Here is a 23,986-nt window from a genome sequence, read left to right as displayed (position 1 = left end):
AATGTCTACCTCAATCACGGAATAAGAAAAACCAGACAGCCTTTTTGAGGGAGTAAAGGGGTTCTTTTAACTAGTTGACAAGATTGTAATGTAACTCACTTTCTGGTAAAATTGGAAATGTTTTACCAAAGCAGCAACATCACAATTAAGACAAAGAACGTGCGATCACACCCCTGCTGTGCTTTTAACTTCTCACCCATCAACACTGCTGTCTCTACACAGGCTCCCAGAGCTACCTGGCCATTCTTCCTGCTTTGCCTTTCCACAGGGATTCCGGAATCAGCTTGTCAATTTCACTGCAGCTCCCACATCCCCAGACAGACAGGTCAGTAGGTAAGCTAGATTTTCCTGCTCCAGGATCCTCGCTGAGATCACAGGCATGGGCCACCGTGCCTGACAGGCTTGCTAATTTCTTTAACAAATAAGGGTTCAACTGGAATTGGGGTTCTGCCTGGGGAGAACTGATACCTTCTGAGCACTAACCTCCTACCCCACGGAACAGCCAGTTATCCGCTCAGGTAGGCCTTCAATTCCTCTCAGCTACTGTGTGGTTTTAGTACACAAGTGTTTATGTTCTTCTGCCGTATTTATCCACGAGAATGTCATATCCCTTATGCTACTGTACGTAGTTTTCTCATTAAACTTTAATTCCTAATTCTGAAGTCCACTTGACTTTTGAAAAGCCACCAGAAGCGTGCGAGTGTTGGTTCAGCTAACTTGTCTGCTCTCGTGGCCGCCTGTAGATTCCCTCCCATTTTCAATGGAAATGGTTACGTAGCCTTGTGAATAAAGAGCTCTGCTTGCTATTTTCAAAACTAGATTCCTTTTTATTTCATTCTTTTGTCTTTTCATACTATTCGAAGCCTGGACTACAAGGCTGGAGTGGACATCTTTGTCTTGTTGTATCAAGAGAAAGGACGACTTGGCCACAGCATTTTCATAGATACTCTGCATTGGGTTAACCACATTCCTTTCAAATGTGCCATGCCTGGATGTTTACATTTTATTTTTTAAGTCAATTTCTAAAGCAGCCGTTTTTCTTCCAGCTTTTCCTACATTTTGAGTGTTGGCTGGGCCGCTCTTCCTCTCTCTCTTTCCTCAGTTTCCTAGCACATTCCCAAAGCGTCCCACCCCCTCCCCGCTATTCCACTTTACCTTCATGCATACAATGTTCTCCTCCTGCCTCCCAAAGCCCTTCACTCTCAGGGCTCCTTCCCAGTTTCCTGGTCTCTTTAGAGGCCATTCCCACATAAACACATATATAAAGACCAGAAGCTGGGGCCCACATATGAAAGAGAAACATGCAATATTTGTCTTTCTGTATGCGCAGAAAGTTATTGGGAATAAGCGCTGGATTTCACTAAATGTCCTTTAGAAGACCATGCAGCTTTCTCTAAAGTTTATTCAGGGTCATTTACTGTAAATGAACATGACTTTCTAGGACCACCCACTGTTTATATAATACCTGCTCTTACATCTTGTTGAATTACCTTGGGAACTTATTTAAGTGGCTTTTGCGTGTGGTGTATGTTTTATGGCATAACTGCCTTTAAGTGATTCATGGAATTTCAAATCTTGTGAGGATCTGTCCACCTTCCCATTCTTTTTTTTAAAATGATTTATTTTTATGTGCATTTGTGTTCTGCCTGCATGTATGTCTGTGTGAGGGTGCCAAATGACTTGGAGCTGTAGTTTCAGACAGTTCTGAGCTACCAAGTGGGTGCTGGAGATCCTCTTAAAGAGGGACCTTGAAGGCTGTATCACCCGCAGTTCTGGCCTAAGCTCTCGGCTTCCTGATCTGCCAAGATGTGCAGGAGCCATGCTGCAAGCTCCCAGGGCCACTGTGCCCCCCCCCCCCCCCCCGCCCATGACTGACAGCACTTTCTGCAACTGTGAGCCAGCGGAGGGCCCTCCTCCCTTGCTTCTGTCTGTCACAGGGACACAGAGACAATGAGTAATGAACACACCCCCTTTAGTCTTTATTTCCTCTAGGTACTCAATTCTCAACTGACATTTCTTTTCTCGCCCCACTGTTTCCGCTAATACCTGTCGGCATCCCAACATCCTCTGCTTGTTTCTTTTGTACATGTTGTTTTCTTCTAAGTCTGTGGTTCTCAACATATGGGTCGTGGCCCCTTTGGGGCTACATATCAGATATCCTGCACCTCAGATATTTACATTATGATTCACATCAACAGCAAAATTACAGCTAGAGTAGCAAAAAAATAATGTTATGGTTGGGGTCACCATGACAGGAGGCACTGGTGTGATTTTCCTGCTTCCTGACTTCAGAGCGTGCTGAATGCTCTGGGCTGCCAGGCCCAGCTCTCACGGACCTCGGAACTTCTGCTCTACTCTGGCCAGCACAGCATCTTCACAGCTTTGGGGTAGCTTCACTGATTTCTTTCCTTCTTATGATGCTTTCTGCATGCCCAATAATCCTTAGATGGCCAATATCATACAGTACTTTGAATATTGTGTATTTTTGGACTAAAAGAAAACACTCCAATACTCTGCAGTATCTGATCTGGATATTTTAGCGACCTTGTCCTGCACTCACCGCGGGCTCTCCCTTTGCCATGGTCTGGACACATGCCCACAGCCCTCACGGACAGCAAACTTTCCTTGCTTGTTTCCTACTCCTCGAGACTTCCTGTGACGGCCTCCTGGATCATTTCGTGAAAACCACTGGTCCTTGTACTGTCTGGGGAGCTAAGGTAACCACTGCTCTCTGTTACTCCATCCTGACCAAATGCAGAAGTCCAGTTGCTTAACAGAACTTTAAAATGGAGCAGACTCCGGAGGTCATTGCTCGTAAAGCCTTGTTTCACACCAAAGGAGCCAGAACCATGGAAGGCTGAAGCCAGTCACCAGGTTCGACTATAAATCCACCTCATAGTTCTTTCTCTTTTATTTAGCATTCAATCTGTTGCTTAAAGAAATGAAGACCTTTAGAAACTAAAACTAATTTGTTAGTTATTCTTTGGTATCAGCTTATGATTAGGTTTGCATTTTATTAACAATATATTTCTATTAGGTATATATTGTGGAAATTTGTTCCTAGTCATTCTTCCTACTTATACACACAGATTAAAAACAAAGATTGAAAATATTTGAGACAAAATATACATAAAGGCTTCTTTGTTGTTACTCCTGAACAGCAATGCGGCGACATCTATGGTACAGCAGCTATTGTAAGTGATCCACAGGGGATCTCAGGTACACAGGAACATGTGCATAGGCTACGCATAAATATTATGTCCTTCTATGTGAAAGACTTGAAACTGTAGATGCTAGTACTCTTGGAGGTCCTGGACACAACCCCTTAGGTACTAAGGATGATCTCACACTCAAAGGGAATTTACTTGCATTTATCTCACAGTATACTGGGAATAGTACGTCCTGGAGCACGAGGCTATGCACTCTATAAACTGATGACAATTTTTCTTGGATCTCATCAATCTACGTTCATTTTAAAATAACAACTGCATGTACATGTAGAAATCACTTTCACTTCTAAACAAACTACACAATCTAGAAAGCCCCTGAAGAGAAGCCCACTGAACAACTATCGGCTGTAATGCCCCCATTACTACTGTTTAACCAGAAAGAAGCCCCAATGAACAACCATCAGCCATAACCCCCTCCATTACTTCCATTTAACCTCCACGCCCCATTTAAAGGTCTTAAAGGAGATGAACACCATGATCACTAATGTTTGCGATGAGTCATCTCTCAGAGGACTGAAGCCAAGTGCAGGATGCCACAGGTGCCCTGCCCCAGTGCAGACACTTTATTGTACTGAAGCTCTCGCAGGCTCCCAAGTAAGCAGAGACATGCTTTATTTTATTTTACTTTTCGCAAAGGAATGCTTCTAATTTGTTAATGAAACTTAGGAAAGCGAGTTCTGCTAGCAATGACCTGGATTAATGACACACAGAACTAAGATATGGCAGAAGACCCCATGCTTCTGTAGGAGCGTTCTGTTCACACCCATAAAGCTTGAGGTGAAGGTTAAACAAGTCATCAACTGACAGGTCCACAAACTCATTAAGGGTAAACAATTCACTGAAGTCCACTACCACAGATGACCATCAGTATAAATAAAATAAATGCGACCATCGAGCTTCTCAATGGCTGTTTGAATAAATTCTTGTACATCACTCATGGAAAAGTTAGTAGCTTTACAAAATTATGGTGTGGGAGAATTGTCTGTATTCTGTCAATCATGTATTTTAATAAAACGCTGATTGGCCAGGCAGGCAGTATAGGCGGGAAAACCAGACAGGAAGTAGAAGTGATGTAATGAGAACAGGAGAATTCTGGGAAGCAGAGAGGTTCCTCTGCCACTCCTGCGCAGACCACTGAAGAGGCAGTATGTAACATGCCCAGCTGAGAAAGGTACGGAGCCATTATGGCTAACATAGACCAGAATAATGGGTTAATATAAATTATAAGAGTTAGCAAGAAGCCTGACCTAATGGGCCAATCAGTTTATAACCTTATGGAGTCCTGTGTGTGATTTTCCTTGGGATTTGCCAGCTACGAGTACCAGGTGGGACAGATACCCCAACAAGCCAGCCCCGTCATGTTACAAAATTAAAACATGGAAACTGGATTGGGAGATGATGATGATTATTTTAGCTCTTTAGATTTTGAGCAAACCATCATTCACAATTACTAAATATGAAACTGCTGCCTTTCTAGCTACTTAAGCAAATACATTACCTGCAACGTCTCTCTGCATACATAGGCTATTTGCAATTCAGATAACGGTCCAGTAACTAGAAAGAAAGAACAAAAACACCCATTGTCACTGGATGCTAATGTTAAACAGTCTAGCGGCAAAACAATGAAGCAGCGTACAACTTCTGCTTGCCTCACTGAGTGACTCCTCCTCTGACTACAAGCAGACAACATTTGTGTAAGAAATGAAGCACTGAGTATTTAAAGTTTATTTTGAAAATAAGAGGTTTATTCCCTTACAACTCCGGACAGTGAAAATGTACAGTGTCCTTATGTGCGAAGCTTAGTACAAAGGCCACAGTAAAGCCAAGGCTGTGAACTACACAGTCTCAGAGATGGGCAAGAGCAGGGCTTGCCCGTATGTGAATTACATGTCTAGAGGCACAGAGCAACGTAAGGAGACTGGGTGCTGGGACTCACAGATGAGACTCACACACGTTTTTAGAGTTTGAGGTACTCTTTCGAGTATAATTAATTCTTTCCACATCTCTCAGAAGAATAATGAGACTTGATCCAGTATCTTACTGAAGAGTCAAAAGTAACCAGATTATTTCTGGAAAGCAGACCTTTCTCTAACATGAAATATAAAATCCCTTTGCAACTATCCAATCAAGGGCTTCCAAATAGTGCTTCTTCGGTGTGTGAGAAGAAATCTGGGGTTTTGCCTGCTGATGGTAAGATCCAAATGGAACTGACCAGAAGTCTCTGTACAGAGGGTACCTCACTGCACCGTCTGGTTGCTGGCTGGCTACACCTACTCAGAATCACAAAGTTTGATTTTTATACATTGATGAAGTGGCAATGCAAGAAGTGATGCCATTTTACGAATAGCATCTGACTGACATATGTGCACACACACACATCCTTCTTAAATCAAGTCTCACTACATAGCCCGGGCTGGCCTGGAACTCACTATTCTCTATGTGGACCATGCTTCCTCAAACTCAGATATATGCCTATGTGCAGACAATTTTTTAAAACTGTGCTTTTTTAGCATACTACTTAAAGGAATAATATTCCTTTAAGTTCAATTTAACTAAGAAAAGTGATAACCAGATTTTAATTTTGCATATGTCTGGGGACAGAAAGAATAATGTTAGAGAGTAAATCTACCCAAATCATTCCTCTTGTTAGCTAGAAATGTCAAATAACAACCATAAAAGCCAAGGTAGGGTTTAAGATGTAAAACTGTATTAACAGTACCATGATAAATATCTTGAAGGGATCCGCCACCGCAGTATTCCATGCAAATCCACAGTTTTTCCCTACTACAATGAGAGAGAAAGAAAATTACACCGGCCTGTAATTCTCAACTACTGACATCCACATGTTCAGCCCCACAGCCTCACTCTCAGCACACTGGGGTCAGGATGCTCTGCGGAAGGCAACAGGAGCCACCAGAGCAATCCTTCCTCAACACACACCAGAGCACATCAGTTTCAGCTTTGCGTCAATCTGAAAAAGGTTAGGACGTGATCTGTTTTCTGTTATCATTGTTCATAATGATGCATTAAGGCTGCCAGACAAGGCAGGGCCACGGAAACAGAGGTGCTAGTGTGAGCACAGCAGGCAGATGGCAGTGCGCCCTACTGGACAATGTTTCAGCAAGCACAGTGAAGGCCTTGACACAGAGGGAGAGAGACGGGCAAGAAAGACTATGAAAAGATAAGAGATGGCGCTTCTGGATTTTTACCTGAGATAGCTCCCAAAGTAGGCTACGATGTTGCAATGCTTACATTCTTTAACCATATATATTTCTTGTTGAATCAAAGAAAAATCATCACCTGAAAAACAAAATAAATTGGTCACCATGTTACTCCAAATACGACGAAATGCGAGAGGACTCTATTTTGCAGCTGTCGGAAGGAACGTGTACTGTAGTTACCTGTCATGTCCATTTGACCTGTGGTATGGTTCACGTTTTTATCTGGACGTTATTTACATTATGTAACCTCATGCACGCTAGGCTGCTCCAACCACTGAGCTCATCCATCTCTTGGTTAACATTTTTGCGGGTGGTCTACATGTTACTGAAAGTGAGATAATGAAGTCACCCACTACTTTGATTTGAGCAGAGAGTGAGAATTTGTGTGCATGCCTGTGAAAGTTCAGAGGTCAATGTTGGGTGTCTTCCTCTATCTCTTTCCACATCTCTTTCCACTTTCCTTTTTTTTTTTTTTTTTTTTTTTTTTTTTTTTTTTTTTTTTAAAGACTAGGTTTCTCTATAGCTTTGGAGCCTGTCCTGGAACTAGCTCTTGTAGATGAGGCTGGTCCAGAACTTGCAGAGATCCACTTGCATCTGCTTCTCGAGTGCTGGGATTAAAGGTGTGTGCCATCATTGCCCGGCTTCCACTTTCTTTTTTGAACACGGTCTCTTACTGAACCCGAAGCTTGCTGACTAAGCAAAGTGAGTTTGCCCATGATTCCCAGGGGTGTTCCTGTCTTCTTCCTCCAGTACTGGGGTACAGGCACAACACCAGCAACAGCTTTTTTTTTATGTGGATGCTAGGGCTTCAAACTCAGGTACCCACTCTAGGATGACAAGCAATTTCCCCACTGAGCCTACCTCCAGTCCCAGAGTCACCACAACTATTGTATGAACTTCAGTGTCCCTATATGTACAACAGTGTTTGTTTTATGTAGTTGGGTCCAACACTCACACTCAATGCATATCTATTCACGGTCATATCTTCAAGCTGGACTGTTCCTTTGTTACTGTAACGTGAACTTCTTTGTCTCTTTTGACTAATTTTAGTTGTCTTTGCCAAACATGAGAACAGCTACTTTTACTTGCTTTCACTTTGGATTCTTTAAAATCACTCACAACAGCGGGTTTCCTTAGGGCACTCCCATGAGCCCATCGGGGCACTTTATTCATGTTTGTTCCCACGTTACCATCTCTTGTTCTCCCACCATCCCAGCGTGTTCTCACTGGCCCCTTACACATGCATGCACACACACACACACACACACACACACACCTCTATCTCTGTTAAATCTAGATTTTACATATGACAGAATACATGTGATTTTTATCTTTCTAGGTTTGGCTTAACTTTGCTTAATGGAATCAGTGCTTGTATTTTTTCAAATTACATTTTAGTGTATGTATGTGTATGAGTACACCTGCACACATGTGGTGACAAGAAGACATTGTGGAGTCAGTTCTCTCCTTCCACCATGTAGGCTCCAGGGACTGAGCTCAGATCATCAGGCTTGGCGACAAGTGTGTTAAACCATCTCCTGGTCCTGGTTGTGTTTAATGTCTAGGTCTTTCACCTAATTGGTTAGGCTTATTCTTAGTTTGACTTTCCCTAATTCCTTTCTCAGCATGCTCACTGCTGGTTCATAGCAAAGGCAGTGGTCTGTATACTGGGGTTTGCAGGATGCAGGCTACTTCTACTCACTCCTGTAGAAGTGGATTTTAAGTTGTGACCTCAAGCTGAGTTTCAGCCTATTCAGGCCATTTTAAGGATGAGATTAGTTAGCTGAGACCCACAGAACCCATTATCTCTGGTTTCAGCAATCTTCTCCTTTAGCACTCTCTACAATTCCCATCTTTCTTACAGCCGGTTTGTTCCCTGAATATTGCGTTTATGCTGAACACACCTTTATGGACCCCATTAGCCCTCTACTAGCTGCCCCCAGCTCTTCTAAGATGATGCTCCTCCCTTCAGCACGAGCGATTGCCTGCACCAAGTCATCTGGCTGCTGAAGGTACCTGGGTGGACAGCAGGCAGTGGCAGCACTTACCTACAACCTGGCAGGAGACCAACTTTGATCCATTGAAAATTTCAACTATGAAAAATGAATCTGTTTTTAGTTATTAGCAGAGTCAATAACTCTGCTATATACAGAATCTGGATATATAGATCCTCTAGAATTTAGAAAAGCTATGAGCTATTCTGGCTACAGCTCTTCTCTGATGTACTGAGTAAGTCCTGATAGGGAAATGGAGAACTCCCCCAGATAAGCCTGTGCTGGTAAGGGCAGTGGCTGGCTACACCAAAGTGGAACAGAGTGTGTGGGGAGCCACGGAGGCCATGTGATTGTAATCCTGATCTCTTTCAGCTCTGGAGACCCCCAGGAAAAGTGTGACCCACGTCAGCCAAGAAGGGAGTTCACCAGGCGTCACAGGGGGATGGACACTCTGCATACTACATGACAGACGCTGATCAGTCCTCATCTGAACAACTAAATGACTAAAATCCAAGACTGGCTTAAATCCCTTTGAATAAATTAACATATTTCATTATTTTCATAAGGTGTTTATTAAAGAAAGCAAGACTTTCTACTTATCATTTCATCAAATATCATCTGATTTATGCTTGTAAGATCTACTGTGTATATATTTTGTTGTTCACAGGTTAAAATCATTAACATGATGCTTCTGAATTACACAGAAAGAGCTACTACACCATGTCCCTCCTATAGAGGCATCAATAATGGAGCTATCACTTTTTAATAAACTTTCTGTGTTTTAGTCTGTATTATTGTAGCAACATTAATGTAAATATTTTGTCACTATAGAGAAATAGAAAATTAAAATTGCCATAAATTTACTTCCATTTCTTTAAGTATGCAATTATGAAGTTCCTCCTATCGCATCCATGAATGGGACTTATATGCCATAGTCTAGCAAGACTATTTTCAGCCATTAAGCACTCTTATGTCATTAAAAATCACTTCAAAAACTTCCAAACTGGAAATGAACAAGTGAGTCAAAATGAGTTAAAGACCTAAACATAACTCATAACTCCTTAAAGAAATCCTAGTAAAAGACTTAAGACAATGGATTTAGCAATTTGCTACATATGACATCGAAAGCATAGTTAATCAAAGTGAAAAAAATATAAGAATACAATCAAACTTTAAAAATTCACATTTATCAAAGGACACAATCAACAGACTAAGAAGCAGCCTGTGGAATGGAAAAATGATATGTGAAAATGATGTATCTGATAAGGGGTTAATATTCATAACTTATAAGGAGCTCCTATAACTCAACAACTACCAATCAAATAACTTCATCAAGCAACAGGCAACAAAATTAACATTTATCCAATGATAACAAATATTAATAGCCATATGAGAATATGTTCAACGACATTAATCAGAGAAACACAACTGAAAACCACAAAAAAATTTCGCCTAAGTTCACAAAGATGGGCTGGGTTTTTTTTTTAAGTAACAGTAGGGATATAGAGAAGATGGAACTCTTGTGCTCACTGCTGAGATCATAAAATGTTGCAGTTACTACAGAAAACAGTAAGGTAGCTTCTTAAAAAATTAAAATAAGAACTATTATATGATCTACCTATTTATCTAGTAACCAACTTCTAAGTATACATCCAAAAAGTACAACTGAAGTCTCAAAAAGATACAGGCATGCCCATGGTCACAGCAATGCTATTATTCATACACAATGAAGTTTAAATGTATGTACACACACACGTGTGTGTGACTTTAGCTTGTGCCAAGCTGATATAAACCAATGAGGACAAGCAGAAAGAACTCTGAACTGCTGAGCTCTGTCTTTATCCCTTTAGGGTGCAAAACTTTGAACCCAAGTTCCCATGCTCACATGGAAAATGGTCTTACCTGCTGAGCCATCTCCCCTGCCCTAAAATAAAATTTCTGATGTTCATTTGTGCCCTGAAATGTATTATTATTACTATTAACATTCCCCTAGTCCAGAACTGAAGTATCCAAACAATGAAGAGGGCTTCAAATATTTTATAGTATAGAGTTTTAAAAATGGAACCTGTGGGCCAAGACATGCCTCAGTAGTTAGGAGGGCATGCTGCTCTTCCAGAGGACTGGAGTTGTTAAAGTACCTGCAACGCCAGCTCCAGGGGTCTGATGCCTTCTGTCACCCTTGGGCACTGGCACACACACATACACAGAGAAGAGATTAATTTTGTATTGAAACTATGGGCCTAGGAGGATAAGCTCAGCAAATAAGAGCATTGCTGCACAAGCGTAAGGACCTGGGTCTCCAGAACCCACATAAAAAAGCAGATGTGGTCATGCACGTGCTTTAACCACAGTGCTGGGGTGCAGGGCAGAGACAGGTGAGCTGGAGATTCTGGGCTGCCAGCTTAGCTCCAGGTTCAGTAAGAGACCCTGTCTCAAGGGAATAAAGGACAGAATGAGGACAGGCACCTCCATGTCACACACACACACACACACACACACACACACACACACGCACGCACCACACAAAAGAAAAAATAAAACTGCATCCAAAAAGAAAAAATAAAACTGTTTAGTTTTTCTAAAAGGTCATTAAACTTTGAAATAGAGTTTCAAAACACAAGAATGTAGCACTGAACTAGAACAGCTGATGGTTTGTTCTAGCCACATCTGTAGTAAGGAGGCTGCTTGTTCATTTCTCAACTGCCCAAACTTCCAAAATAATCACACAGAAACTATATTAATTAAATCATTGACTGGCCCATCAGCTCTAACTTCTTATTGGTTAACTATTACATATTAGTTTAACCCATTTCTATTAGTCTTTGTATCGCTATGTGGCTGTAGCTTGCCAGGTAAAGTTTCGTCTAGCATCTGTCTCTGGTGGCGGCTCCATGGCTTCTCTCTGACTCCACCTCCTCTCTCCCAGCAATCAGCTTAGTTTTCCCCACCTAACTAAGTTCTACCTTGCTATAGGCCAAGCCAGTTTCTTTTTTCATCAACCAATAATAGTAACACATAGACAAAAGGGCCTCCCATACTGTTTCCCCTTTACTGTTTAAACAAAAAGGCTTTAACTTTAACATAGTAAAATTACATATAACAAAACAGGTATTAAGCAAGAACTGCAGTTACAATATTTATATCTACTTTATCTTTTATCATAACTAAGGAAAACTATAACTATTCATTCTTCAACTCTATCAAAGACTCCAGAAGAATATAATATTACCTACGTAAACAGGAAGTACATTGTAAGCAACTTCCAAAACTCTAGAACTGACAGAGACATCTCAGTGCCTGGACAGTCACCCAAAGTTCTTCTGTAACATTGCAGGCAACCATCTTCAGCCTACAGGCCCATAGCGTCTCGCAGACTTTTCGATAAAGCAGGAAATTTCAAATTCAGTTCTGCCTATATTGGCTGTTTGTCAGTCACTTTCTTCTGTGTCCTGCAGAATGTCTAGCAGTTTCTTTCATGAAGCAGGAACCCTGAAGGACTGTCTCACTTTTAAGCAAGTTTAGCAGTCATCTCTCTGAGGGTCCTGCATGCCCAATTCGAAAAGCATACCATCAAGGAGTTCAGGCAAGAACAGTTTCTTGCCCAAATGGCTAGCAACTCCATCAGGAGCCTCTTTGATGACCATCTTCCTCTTGAAGTAATCGGTGCTGCCAGGAGCATATGTGTTTCACTGTCATGAAGTCTTAAGCTCTTAAAACATTTTAAATGCCATATTCTGTAGTCTTTGAAAGGTTTGAAGAATGCCTATCCATCTGATACACATCTCCATACATCTAGAAAATCTAACTAACATGACTACAAGCTTGACTATTATAGATGATTATCTATTAACCTGTATTTTAAATTATATATTAAATTTTTAAGTGAGCTGCACAAGCACAATACCTTAATCAAGAGCAGAAATACATATACACAGTATAACAAAACTGCCCTTAAATCTGTATCAATAAACCAAGATCCATACCAATGCAAAGTATCCATATCTATAGCATATCCCCCTTTAAATGTAAACAAACATTTACAAACAATATTTGGGAATATGGGTGTAGTTCTCTTCATACTGCTTCCTGCTTTTTGTTGGGTGAAATAATTTTTGGGGGTGTTCACAGCAACCTTTCAGGAGGTCTTGATGCATCAAACTACATTAGTCTAGAAAAATCCCACAGGTTCTCATCTTCTGTGGAAACAGAAGCAGAACCTCTTTTCCAAAGGAACAAATTCTTAGACCCAAATTTGGAAATCATGATACCTTTAGGACATATATGCTGGTTTAATTTAGCATCCCATACAATGAAATGTCTCTCTGTACTTACCTCCTTCACAGTAAAAAAATTTAAAGAAAACACAATAGTATATATAATCCAGACTCTGTGAATTTTCCATCTTTGCATGGCTTTTTATTATTTTTTTACTCCTTTTAATCAATGACTTCTGTACTCTGTCTCTTTAAAGACTTTATATTTTTTTAAACCATTTACTTCTTTTTATAACTGTCTATATGTTTTTCTTCTCTCTCCCAAGCCTACGTATATTTATATAACACTGTGACCCATTTAGAGGTCTTTTCCATCTAAATTTGTCTTTATTGTGTATTTATAATTATTTTCTGACCAGGACGGCTTCTTAAAATGCTAAGTGCATCTTAGAAACCTAAGCTGTGGCATTGCTAGAGCAAATAGAGCCCAGCCTGCCTGCTCTGCCCAGTCCAGCATGGCGGAGCTGTTTGCTGCCTCTAAGAGCCATGGACACTGCCCCATTTTCAGGCACACAGCAGGTCTATGTTGACATTAAGCAAGTTGTAGCAGTCTGCTCACAGATCCCACTCAAATGATCCGTAGCTGGACCTCCTGAAAGAGTAGGACCCATTTGTGCTGGTGAACCAGGAAGCCACCATTTTTTTAAAAGAAGCCACACAGTTTTTACTGAGCACCATAGTGCCTTGCTCGTTGCAAATCCATCTTTAAAAAAATGTGGCTACCAAGAAATTGTGCTAAACTCTGTTCTTTTGTGTCTAGAATTCCTTTTTAAGTTCTCAGGTTTTAAGTGGATTTTAGTTGGCCACACTGGAGTACCAATTTGTTTTAAAAGTTAAAATCTTCCTTTTTATAAGGGGAGGTGGATTCCCCTCTGTATGTTGTGAATATCACTGGTTAATAAAGAAACTGACTTGACCTGATAGGGTAGACCAGAGCTAGGCGGGTTAAACTAAACTGAATGCTGGGGGAAAAGGAAATAGAGTCAGAGAGAAGCCATGGAGCTGCTGCCAGAGACAGATGCCGAACCTTGCTGGTAAGCCACAACTACATGGCGATACACAGATTAATGGAAATGGGTTAATTTAAGATGTAAAAGCTAGCCAATGAAAACTTAGAGCCATAGGCCAAGCAGTGATTTAATTAATACAGTTTCTGTGTGGTCATTTCAGGAGTCTTGGTGGCAGAGAAACAAACAAGCCTCCTTCTACTACAAATATCTTCATGCACATCTTGACCTTTTCCCCCTAAAATCTCTTCTTGTAACTTCTAGAAAACAGGGTTTACTGGTAGCATTAAGAACTCGTAAACATCTGTTGATAGATATTAGCACATTCCCACTTATTTAAAAACTCTAAAATAAGGAAATACATTCAACTTTTTATTTTAAAGTACTGAATCATTTCATGAATACCCTTAACAATGTTAAAAACAAAACAAAAAAAAATAAAAAACAATAGGTATATTAACACCAATCACCCAGGATAATGATTTTCTTAAAGTCCATCCTTAGAGCCAGGCTTAGTGGCACACATCTTTAATCCAGAAGCAGGAACAGAGGCAGGCAGATCTCTGAGTTCAAGGCCAGCATGATCTACATGTTGAGATTCAGGACCAGGGTTACCTGTTTAGAAAAAAACGAAACAAAACAAACAAACAAACAAATCCATCATTGTAAGTAAGATCTACAAGACTTAACAGACCATAAACTGCCTATTTTAAAAAATATTCTTGCCAGGTATGGTGATGCACACCTTTAACCAGCACCCAAGAGGCAGAGACAGGAGTTCGGTCTGGTCTACATAGTGAGTTAAGGCCAGCCAACACTACATAGTAAAACTGTTTAAATAAATATTTGTAAATATTTGTAGAGCCAGGAGCAGTAACACACTCTTATAATTCCAGCACTTGGGTGATGGAGGTAGGAGGTCTTGGCTACACAGACAGTTTGATGACAAACCTGGTCCCAACAAACAAATCACCATCACCAACAAACATATCTAAGCAGTTCACTGTAATGGGATGGGGGAGAACAGAAAGGAAGACAAAGCTTTCCTGGGGTTTCGTTCCTGCTCTGGCTGCCACCACCAGCCACAGACTGCTGAACAAGCATCGGCTAAGGTAAGCACCCAGACATAAGACAGATCATGGCGGCACACATCACCATCATATGAGCGAGGCCTGAGTGAAGCAGAGAAAACTGCAGTGTCCCAACAGTGGCCCCAACATTCTAGTGTGAGCACGGGTAAAGCCAGATCCTATCTCGTGTCACTATGCAAGGTGGTGACCACATGGGTTAACATGGTACCTACTCTAGCAATGAGACAGAAACAGTCAAATTATTCCTGAAGACAATCATTTGTATATAAAAGAGACAAAAGGAATATAGGGCCACAGAAAGACAACAGATTTCACTTTCTTTCACCACCATTTTTGTGGCTAATAAACAATTTTCTGTATTTATCTTCATTCTTAAGGTTTACTTTAGCATTTTTTATGAGTATTAGGAAAAGTCCCCAAAGCAATGTTTCAGTAAAATTTTGACTGAAATATTATAAAATTAAATTGCCAAGGGCAAGTAAGGCTGCAACAAAATTATAATAAGCACTATTTTAACTATGAAGGGAAAGTTATTATTACACCTACAGCTGACATTCCAGTTACATAATAAAAATAAAATAATAGTAACAATATACCTCTCTTGTTTATGGTCTACCAGACATAAGCCCTTTCTGATCATACTGGTAAGTAATTTTACCTTTTCATGTCTAACACAATTCATCTGCTAAGTCAAAACAAGGAAGGGCTTCTGTATAGTCTGGTTTCAGTGCAGCTTTTTAAGAGGCTAAATATAGTTAAGAATCCAACTTTGAAATGATGATGTCTACAATTTTTTTTTAATCTGAACAAAGTACTAGGAAAATTCATTAGCATGTCAGTGTATTTTTGAGTTAGCATTCCCAAAGTCTGCTACAAAAACATGGAAACCACTATCTACTTTGTCTTTACCAAGAAAAGAAAAGAACAGAACAGAAAAGAAAAGACAAGAAAGACAATTATCATGAAAAGAAAGTAACAAAAGGATGCAAAAGTCATAAGAATTCCTTTTGAAAGAAAATTTTAGACAACAGTGATCTGGCCTTTTAAGGAAATGAAAGGGGAAAATGAATACAGGAATACCTAGGCAACACATGAAGTAAAATAACGCTGACAGAGTTCAGTGGAGAAGCTGAGAAAAAAACAATACTTGAATAAAACCAGCTAAAAGCCAACAGAACCACTGAAGGAAGCAAGTAAACCGCTGGTTTTACACATATACATAGAACAGAGAAGATGGATGCTCAAACACAAACATACCCGCAAATGGCAGTGCACAGGGAGGGGAGGGCGCTGTGAATAGCTAGCACTATTCTTCTAACTTCTCTTTCTCTGGAATCAGACATTTTTTTTTTTTATCAAAGATTGTCTTCTCCTGCCTGCCTGTTACCAAATTCCCAGCAGCCACTTCTGAAATTACCACACAGAGGCTTATTATTATTTATAAAAGCTTGGTCAATAGCTCAGGCTTGTTACTAGCTAACTCTTACACTTAAATTAACCCCTATTTCTATGTATGCTTTGTCATGTGGCTTGGTACCTTTTCTCAGTATTGTATGCCTATTTTGGTCTCTCTGACTTCACCCTTCTCCTTCCCATCATCATCCTTAGTTTGGTTGCTCTGCCTATATTTCCAGCCTAGCTACTGCCAATCAGTACTTTATTAAACCAATTTCAGTGACAAATCTTTAATGTGTATAAGAGAATTATTCCACAGAATTTCTCCTTTTGTGTCTAATTAGAAAGGAAGGTTTTAACTTTAATATAATAAGATTATATGTTTCTATACACTGTGATTATGCATTGCTCCCATTGGTTAATTTTTTTTTTTTTAAAAGCTGTTTGACCAATAGCTATGCAGGATAGGGTTAGGCAGAACAATCAAACTGAGGACACAGATGAGGAGGGGCAGAGTGGAGACTTGAGAACCTAGTAAAAGCCACAGCCACATGGCAATACATAGATTAACAGAAATGGGCTAATGTAAGAGCTAGTTTGTAATAAGCCTGAGCAATAGACCAAACAGTTGTGTGATTATTTGGGATCCTGTGGTCAGGACATGAAAGCTCCGCCTCCATTTACATATGGCATCCAACATGGGGTTGAAATTTCCACATAAAACTTGACAGAGCTTAAAAAAGGGTTTTAGACACACAGGAAAGGATTTAAGCATGCTTCTTGGTAGTTGCATTTTCCTGGGTGGGCTCTGCTTGCTGGTGCAGCTCCTTTAAGATGGCTTCCTGAAAAATCTTCGATGGGAACTGATAGCCCAGATGGTCCAATGTTTCATAGCACCTCTGTTTCTGTTTCTTCTGAGTTCTATATCCAGAACAGCTTCATGGCTGTTCTTGATCATAATTCTAAATTTTCTCAGGATCCCTCAAAGATCACCAGTGCCCACTAATCAGCAAGTAGTAGTCTAGAGAACTATGCTCGAATTCCCCAAATAATGTTTATAAATGCTTGTTTTCACTTAATGGGGGTTGGTTACAAATTGCTACTGGTCATAGTCAATCTTTCTAAAGAAAGGGGGATATGATAAAAAAATGATGGGAGAAAAGGGCAGATTACTGAATTTACTTCAATTTAAAAAACATCTGTTAGTCTCAAAATATTTTACATTGGTTAGGATTCAAGTCTGTTATTCCAAAGCTCCATAAACCATCTTCTGATAAAACTAGATAATGTTTCTTCAAAATTATAAGCAGCAAAAAGAAAAGAAATTCCTAGCCATTAAAAAAACAAACTTTTAGGAAAGATTAGGAACAAAACAACCACAACAAAAAAACACAAAAAGTCATATACTAGAAGCAAAATCTAACATCCTCTAAATAATAATATGTTCATGGACTTCTATGTATTACAAGGGGAAAAATTCTGATTAGGTTACAAAATAAACAAGTTATAACTTTTCAAGTAAATGCCAACAAAACAAAACACAAACAAACAACAAACAAAACTGCAATGACTAAGACATATTAATGTACAAAATAGAGCACAGCAGTGGAGGTGCACACCTTTGATCCCAGCATTCAGGAGGCAGAGGCAGATGGATCTCTGAGTTCGAGGCCAGCTGGTCTACAGAGAGTTCCAGGACAGCCAGGATGATACAGAGAACCCCTGTCTCAAAAAAAAACAACCTTCTGCACAAAAGTACAAAATACTAGGCCTAGATATGTTAGGCTGACTCCGTGGGATGGGAGACAGAAGTCGAACACGTAAAAGAGGGTTGGCACTATCATAGCTCTTCAAGGCTAACGGGAGGGTGGGTAAGGAGAGCACGGAGTGAACGCCTGAGGGCAGAGCTCAGGAGCCACAGGAAAACAGCAGAAGCCACTGACCAATATGAGCCTACTCTGCATCATACATTAATTCCCTTGCTCTAGCTCCCCCCGTCAGACACAAGTTCAGGCCCTTGCCCTGTTGCTCTCGTCTATATTCCTACACTCTAAACAGATCTCCCATGAACTAAGAAACCAACAAACAGCTGCTTAGAAATGAAGATGTAATCATGACTTTCATGAGCTAACTGACAAAACAAAAATACACCTAGCAAATAAAGTCAAAGGTGAGGTGGGCAGAACCATCACACACAGGTCAGCCAACACTGTCAGCCCTTAAAGCTTAATATGCAATAATGACACACCATCCTAAAATCTGGAAGCCTGGAGTCAGAATCATCAGTATCAGTAATATGTGCACATGTAAAAATAACTTTGAAGATGTGAGAACTAGCAGAAATGACGTCAGTTCCCTAGCGCGGCCAGAGACAAGACTGTGCGGTCAGGCACAGTAAGTGGAAGGCAGCCGTAGGTGTGGAACTACTCGGGAAGCTGAGGCAAATAGGAAGGCTCCTGTCTCCAGAACATAACAAACAAAAAGACTTAATGTTATTGTAAAATAAATAAACAAAAAGCAACCACTTGAAAAATAAAAGAGGATTTTTAATAGATAAGAAAAAGTTATTTTGCTCAAAACTAGGATGTTACTGAACCTGAACTAGGAAGCAGAAACCACTGTATTATGACATAAACCCAATTAACATACTTCAAATCTGTCCATAAAGAACGCTTTTGCAGGAATGGCTGGGGAAACTCTTTAGCAGTTTGAAAAACACACACCTAGAGCTTGCTTACTGTTTAGAACAGAAGTGTTGTGATGGACTAGATAATTAAATTTGGAAGGAGACAACTATTAGAAATTTCAATTCATATTTTTTAAAAAATATAACTATCTAACAGAAAGGGCTAAAAATGGGAAAGAAGAGAACAAAGAAAGGAAAGACTAACAAGAGGGAAAATTCGGGGACTGCAAAGGTAAGAATAAAGCTTCCAGACTGGGGAGCTGTTAGCTCAGCATGCAGATGACATCTAACAACCAGTAACAAAGACAAATGACCTGAAGGGGCAGGCAGAGGAGATGACAGGTCATCGACTAGATATAAAAGTGGCTGAATATTGACTGGCTCACTAGGTAAAGTGTTGGGGACTGTGGATCCCCAGACCCCGAATTTCCTCTGACCCCTTGCCTGCTGGAGTAAACAACTTGTTTTCCTGTGTTTGCAGCTGCTCTGAGCACAAGATCTTCAGGAGTTCCTGATGGCAGGGGAGTGGTTTCGGGTGGGTTTGGCTGGGGCGTGGCTATCAGTTAAGGATTCCTATGTAAGCTGCCCCGACACAACAAAGGGGGCATTCCTGTTTCAAGGATGACCCGTGTCTCTGTCTGTGTGTGCGTCAATCTCCAGGCCCTTGTCCGTCCAGTCGGCTCCTGTCCAGCCCCGTGGTGCAGGTGGTGAGCTACAGGTGTAGGACCGTAGTACACGTAGTACACACATAGTAGTATGGACGCTTTACAGTAAAGGGTTTGCTGCACAAGCCTGAGAACCTAAGTTCAAATCCCCAGAACCCGTAGAGATGTGGTTACATGTGTCTGTCTATAACCCTGGTGCTACAGTGAGATAGGAGTGGAGACAGGAGAACCCCCAGAAACTCCATGGAGAGCTTTGGTGTATACAGCGGTGAACAACACAGGCCAAGCTACACACACACACACACACACACACACACACACACACACTCTCACACATGTGCACATGCTCTAGTGCATATGTACATACACACATCCAAACAAAATGGTGTAATTCTAAGATCACATCTTCAGTATTTTCTGAATGAGGGAGAGTTTTAATATTAGTCTATAAGTGACCTCTAATATGAAACCAATGGTATTTACAAAACAAGGAAGTGAGAATTCCAGTCTTTCATAGTCTTAATTTATGACCCCACATTTAACCACTAAGCTCAACACCACTATACATGATATAGTTCTCTTTTACTTTGGTTTGCAAACAGGTGTGCGTGCATATGTTTGTATGTATGTATATATGGTATGTATATACATACATACAGAGAGTGACAGATATCTTTTTTAATGGCTTGTCACCTTATATACTTATATATGCACTTTATTGATTTGAGCTCATTGATTCACCTAGTCTACCTAGCCAGCTTGCTCCAGGATCCTTGCTCTGTCTTGATAGTGCTGGGATCACAGTAGGGCCTCCACACCCACCCAGCATTTGAGGGTGCTAGGGATCCAAACACTGGTCCTTACGTCTGCAAGGTCAGTAACTGATCTAGTGAGGAATCTCCATAGCTTTTTATCTTTTTATTAAATCGATTTTCTACACTATTCACAACATAGTTTACTGATAAGTGAGGCTTGCAGATTTTAAAGATATACCTATTAATGTGGATTATCATGAAAAGTAAGCCATGCACAAGTCAACCAGTGCAGATCCCAGCCCTGTGTGCTCTCTGTGGGCAGCAAAGGGGTAAACATCTGTGCTTCCTCTTCGAGCCCAGTCCAGAACTTAGACTCTCCCCAGCCCTTGCACACAATGTGATGTATTCACTCAAAGGATTCCTCCAGTCAGATCTGCTCAGGGTCCCATCCACTTAGTCAGTGGCATTTTGGAGATCAGTCTATACTCATCACATGGAATAGTAAAAGAAGTCTGAAATATCACAACAATTTCTGCCAGAGGACAAGGTATCGTGCCGTATCTGAAAATCTGATTTTAAACTGTTGCAAAGTAGGCAACTTAAAGTATCATCTATCTACTCAAGTAATACGGATGATGATTAAAAAGAGAGCTGAACTCATATTTATTAGTAAATTTTGTTCTTTCACAATTTCAGACATGTATACTACGTAGTCTGGTCATTCTCCGTCCACCTTCTATTTCTCTCCCACCACTACCACTCCTGGCCCCTGCCTGTAATCTCTTCCACTATTTACTAGTTTTGGTTTTATTTAGTATCCCCCCAGAGTTTAATTAGGGCTGCCTCTGTGACTTCTAATTACATTTTAACCGCTAAAGTTGAAGTTAAAATGTTTACTATATAAGAAAATTATTTTGTCACTGTGAGTCAATGAAGCTTATAATTTTTGAACACATACATCTCAAATTCCCTTTAACAATAAAAGTATCACATTAAAAGTGACTTTGACTATCTTTGATGCAATTTAATATGATTATATTGGAGACATTCTATTGACCTGGAAGAACACATAAAAATTTATTTTAGGAAGAAGAAAAAAAAAGGAAAGAAATAAAGAATATGCATGTAAGTCTTATAACTATACAAAAAACTGTTCAAAAATGTATGAAATATTTTAATAGATACCCACACCAGGCAGGGCTCACACACACACACACACACACACACACACACACACACACACACACACTATGTATGCATGTATACACGCACACACACACACACACATTTATATAAATACCACTACCTACCAGGCTCCAACTTGATGATTTTCACTGCAGCTAGTTCTCCTGTATGTACATTTCTGGCCTAAAAATGAAAACAGAAAAATTCAAGTTTGTTAGATATATAAATATTACAAGATATTATCCTTAAAAATTGCTTATCAACCATGTTTTTAACAAAATAAAACCCCAAATCTTTTTCCAGTAGAATGGATATACTCATTTTCTCATTAAAGAAAAATAAAAAAAAGCCAGGTGGTGGTGGCACACGCCTTTAATCCCAGAACTCAGGAGGCAGAGGCAGGCAATGTCTGTGAGTTCGAGGCCAGCCTGGTCTACAAGAGCTAGTGCCACGCAGGACAGGCTCCAAAGCTACACAGAGAAACCCTGTCTCAAAAAAAAGAACAATAAATAAATAAATAAATAAATAAGACACAAAAGCCTTTTAAAAGTTACTTTAGTCCCACTTCTCAAAACAGCTACTGTTTAAATATTTTAGTATATTTCCTGCAATATTTTCCTGTATGTGTGAGTTATTTTCTCAGTATTATTTTTCAGAAAAAAACTACAGCTAAATGGGGGAAATAATTCCAGTGTTCTACTGCACAATACAGCGACTACAGATAATTATGTGTGTACAGTAAATAGATTTTGTTTCCACAAAGAAATGACAAATGTTTCAAGTGACAGGTAGGCTCACCCTAACCTGTGCATGTGCAGTGGACCCATCTGTCAGTCCTGCCCTCATAAGTATGTACGATTATCATGTGTTGGCACACACAATGAACAAATAAGCTGGGCACCATGCCACAAGCTGTAGTCCTAACTACTGGGAGGCAGAAATGATCACTTGAACTCAGGATCTGAGACCAAGCTGGCAGCACTGAGTGATAAATTTTACAATGAATGAATAAGAAAATAAATTTCCATACAGCCAAAACTACAAAACCAAGACCTTCATGTTTATTTTATACTATAATCATAACCACGAGCCACTAAATGAAAAATAAATCTAAACGATTCATATCTAAGTACCCAGAGAAAAACAAGCTTTCCCGTGCTTACTCCTCCCCATGTATACAAGCATGTGACCGTATGTGCACACGTGTGATAGAAGATGGTGATCTCATGGCAGTTTTCTCCAACATTTACAGTGCTGCCTAATTTTCCACCAACAGGAAACACAGTCTCCCCAACTCACTACTGTTGTCCATCGAGGATTTTAACAAAAGGAGTAAATATATATCATAACTTTATGTCTTCCCATAGCTTTGATGATTATTTCCTTCACACAAATCCATAGTAGAAAAATCACTATTTTATAAGGATCATGGACAAACTACAACCAGTGCTACAGTGAATCTCCTTGCAAATATTTTAGCATATATCAGTTTATCAATAAGGGAACTTAGACATGGAATTCTTAGCTCAAAAGATATGTGGCTTAAAATGTCTATGCTCCCACATTGCTCTAAAAACTGTTGGACGCAGGTCTTGAAAGAGGAAAAGAACCTGAAAAGCAGAGTCATAAAAGCATACTTTGTTCTTATGTGTCATATGGTATCTAACATACATGCTGATGTGAAAACTGAACTTATACTCATCACTTTGGATGATATATGCATTCTACCAGGATCTAGTGTACGTACAAACTTTTATTGCTTTAAAATTATATTTTCTACCTGCTATAAGTAAGTTGCTATTCTAAAATAGTTCATATAATAGTCCATTTGCAGTTCCTACTATATCATAGATGTTATATTTCTATTGATTCTAAACATCTTTTCACTATTTAAATTATTTCTTCTAAATGGTTTGTTTCTAAGATAACAGAATTTCCTGTCAAAGCTTATGAATAAAAGCTGTTTATATAAACTGTTAAAACAGCATAAGAACATTATATTCTTATCATTAATATCAGACCTCATTTTCACTGTGACCAGTCGCATTCTGTATGTGAAAATGAATTACTGATAACACTTTTACCTATTATATTAGATTTAAATATCAACTTTCGGTATAAAAATAATACTATACAATAAAAGAGGCTGAATCAGACAAATCATATCATCAGACAAATAAGAAAAAGAAAAGGGACTCAAAGAACAAAGATGCAGGGAGGAGAATGCTAGCAGAGATGCCTTCAGAATGAGCCAGAGGCTGAGACTGAATGGTGGAAAGAAGGAAAGAAAGAAACAGAAAGGAAGACTACTATCATCTTCACCGTCGAAGGTCCTCCTGAGGTGATGAGAACATCTCCCCACTTATTGCCCCGTCTGTAGCCACCCTCCTCAAACCATGAACACATTTAGAAATCACAGCAGCGGAGTCGCCTCATAACATTCCCACGCCCACATTCTGTCCTTGAAGGAAAGAACTATTCAT

The 23,986-nt window shown here is 39.8% G+C and overlaps 1 protein-coding gene across 1 annotated transcript in view; it reads right to left on the bottom strand.

Moving 5' to 3' along the window:
- Nucleotides 1-23,986, bottom strand: part of Map4k5 (mitogen-activated protein kinase kinase kinase kinase 5) — an 87,746-nt gene that overhangs the window by 47,357 nt on the left and 16,403 nt on the right. Inside the window, exons 2-5 of the mRNA XM_048415953.3 lie at nucleotides 21,629-21,686; nucleotides 6,440-6,530; nucleotides 5,950-6,014; nucleotides 4,729-4,784 (exon numbers count right to left, since the gene is read on the bottom strand). Of these exons, the coding sequence (XP_048271910.1) occupies nucleotides 4,729-4,784; nucleotides 5,950-6,014; nucleotides 6,440-6,530; nucleotides 21,629-21,686 (270 nt within the window). The remainder of the gene's footprint in view (nucleotides 1-4,728; nucleotides 4,785-5,949; nucleotides 6,015-6,439; nucleotides 6,531-21,628; nucleotides 21,687-23,986) is intronic.

This window comes from Myodes glareolus, chromosome 11 (genome assembly GCF_982192425.1).
Source record: "Myodes glareolus chromosome 11, mMyoGla1.1, whole genome shotgun sequence".
NCBI classification, from domain to species: domain Eukaryota; kingdom Metazoa; phylum Chordata; class Mammalia; order Rodentia; family Cricetidae; genus Myodes; species Myodes glareolus.
Note: the sequence above shows the minus strand (reverse complement) of the source record. Positions and strands in the feature narration are given on the sequence as shown.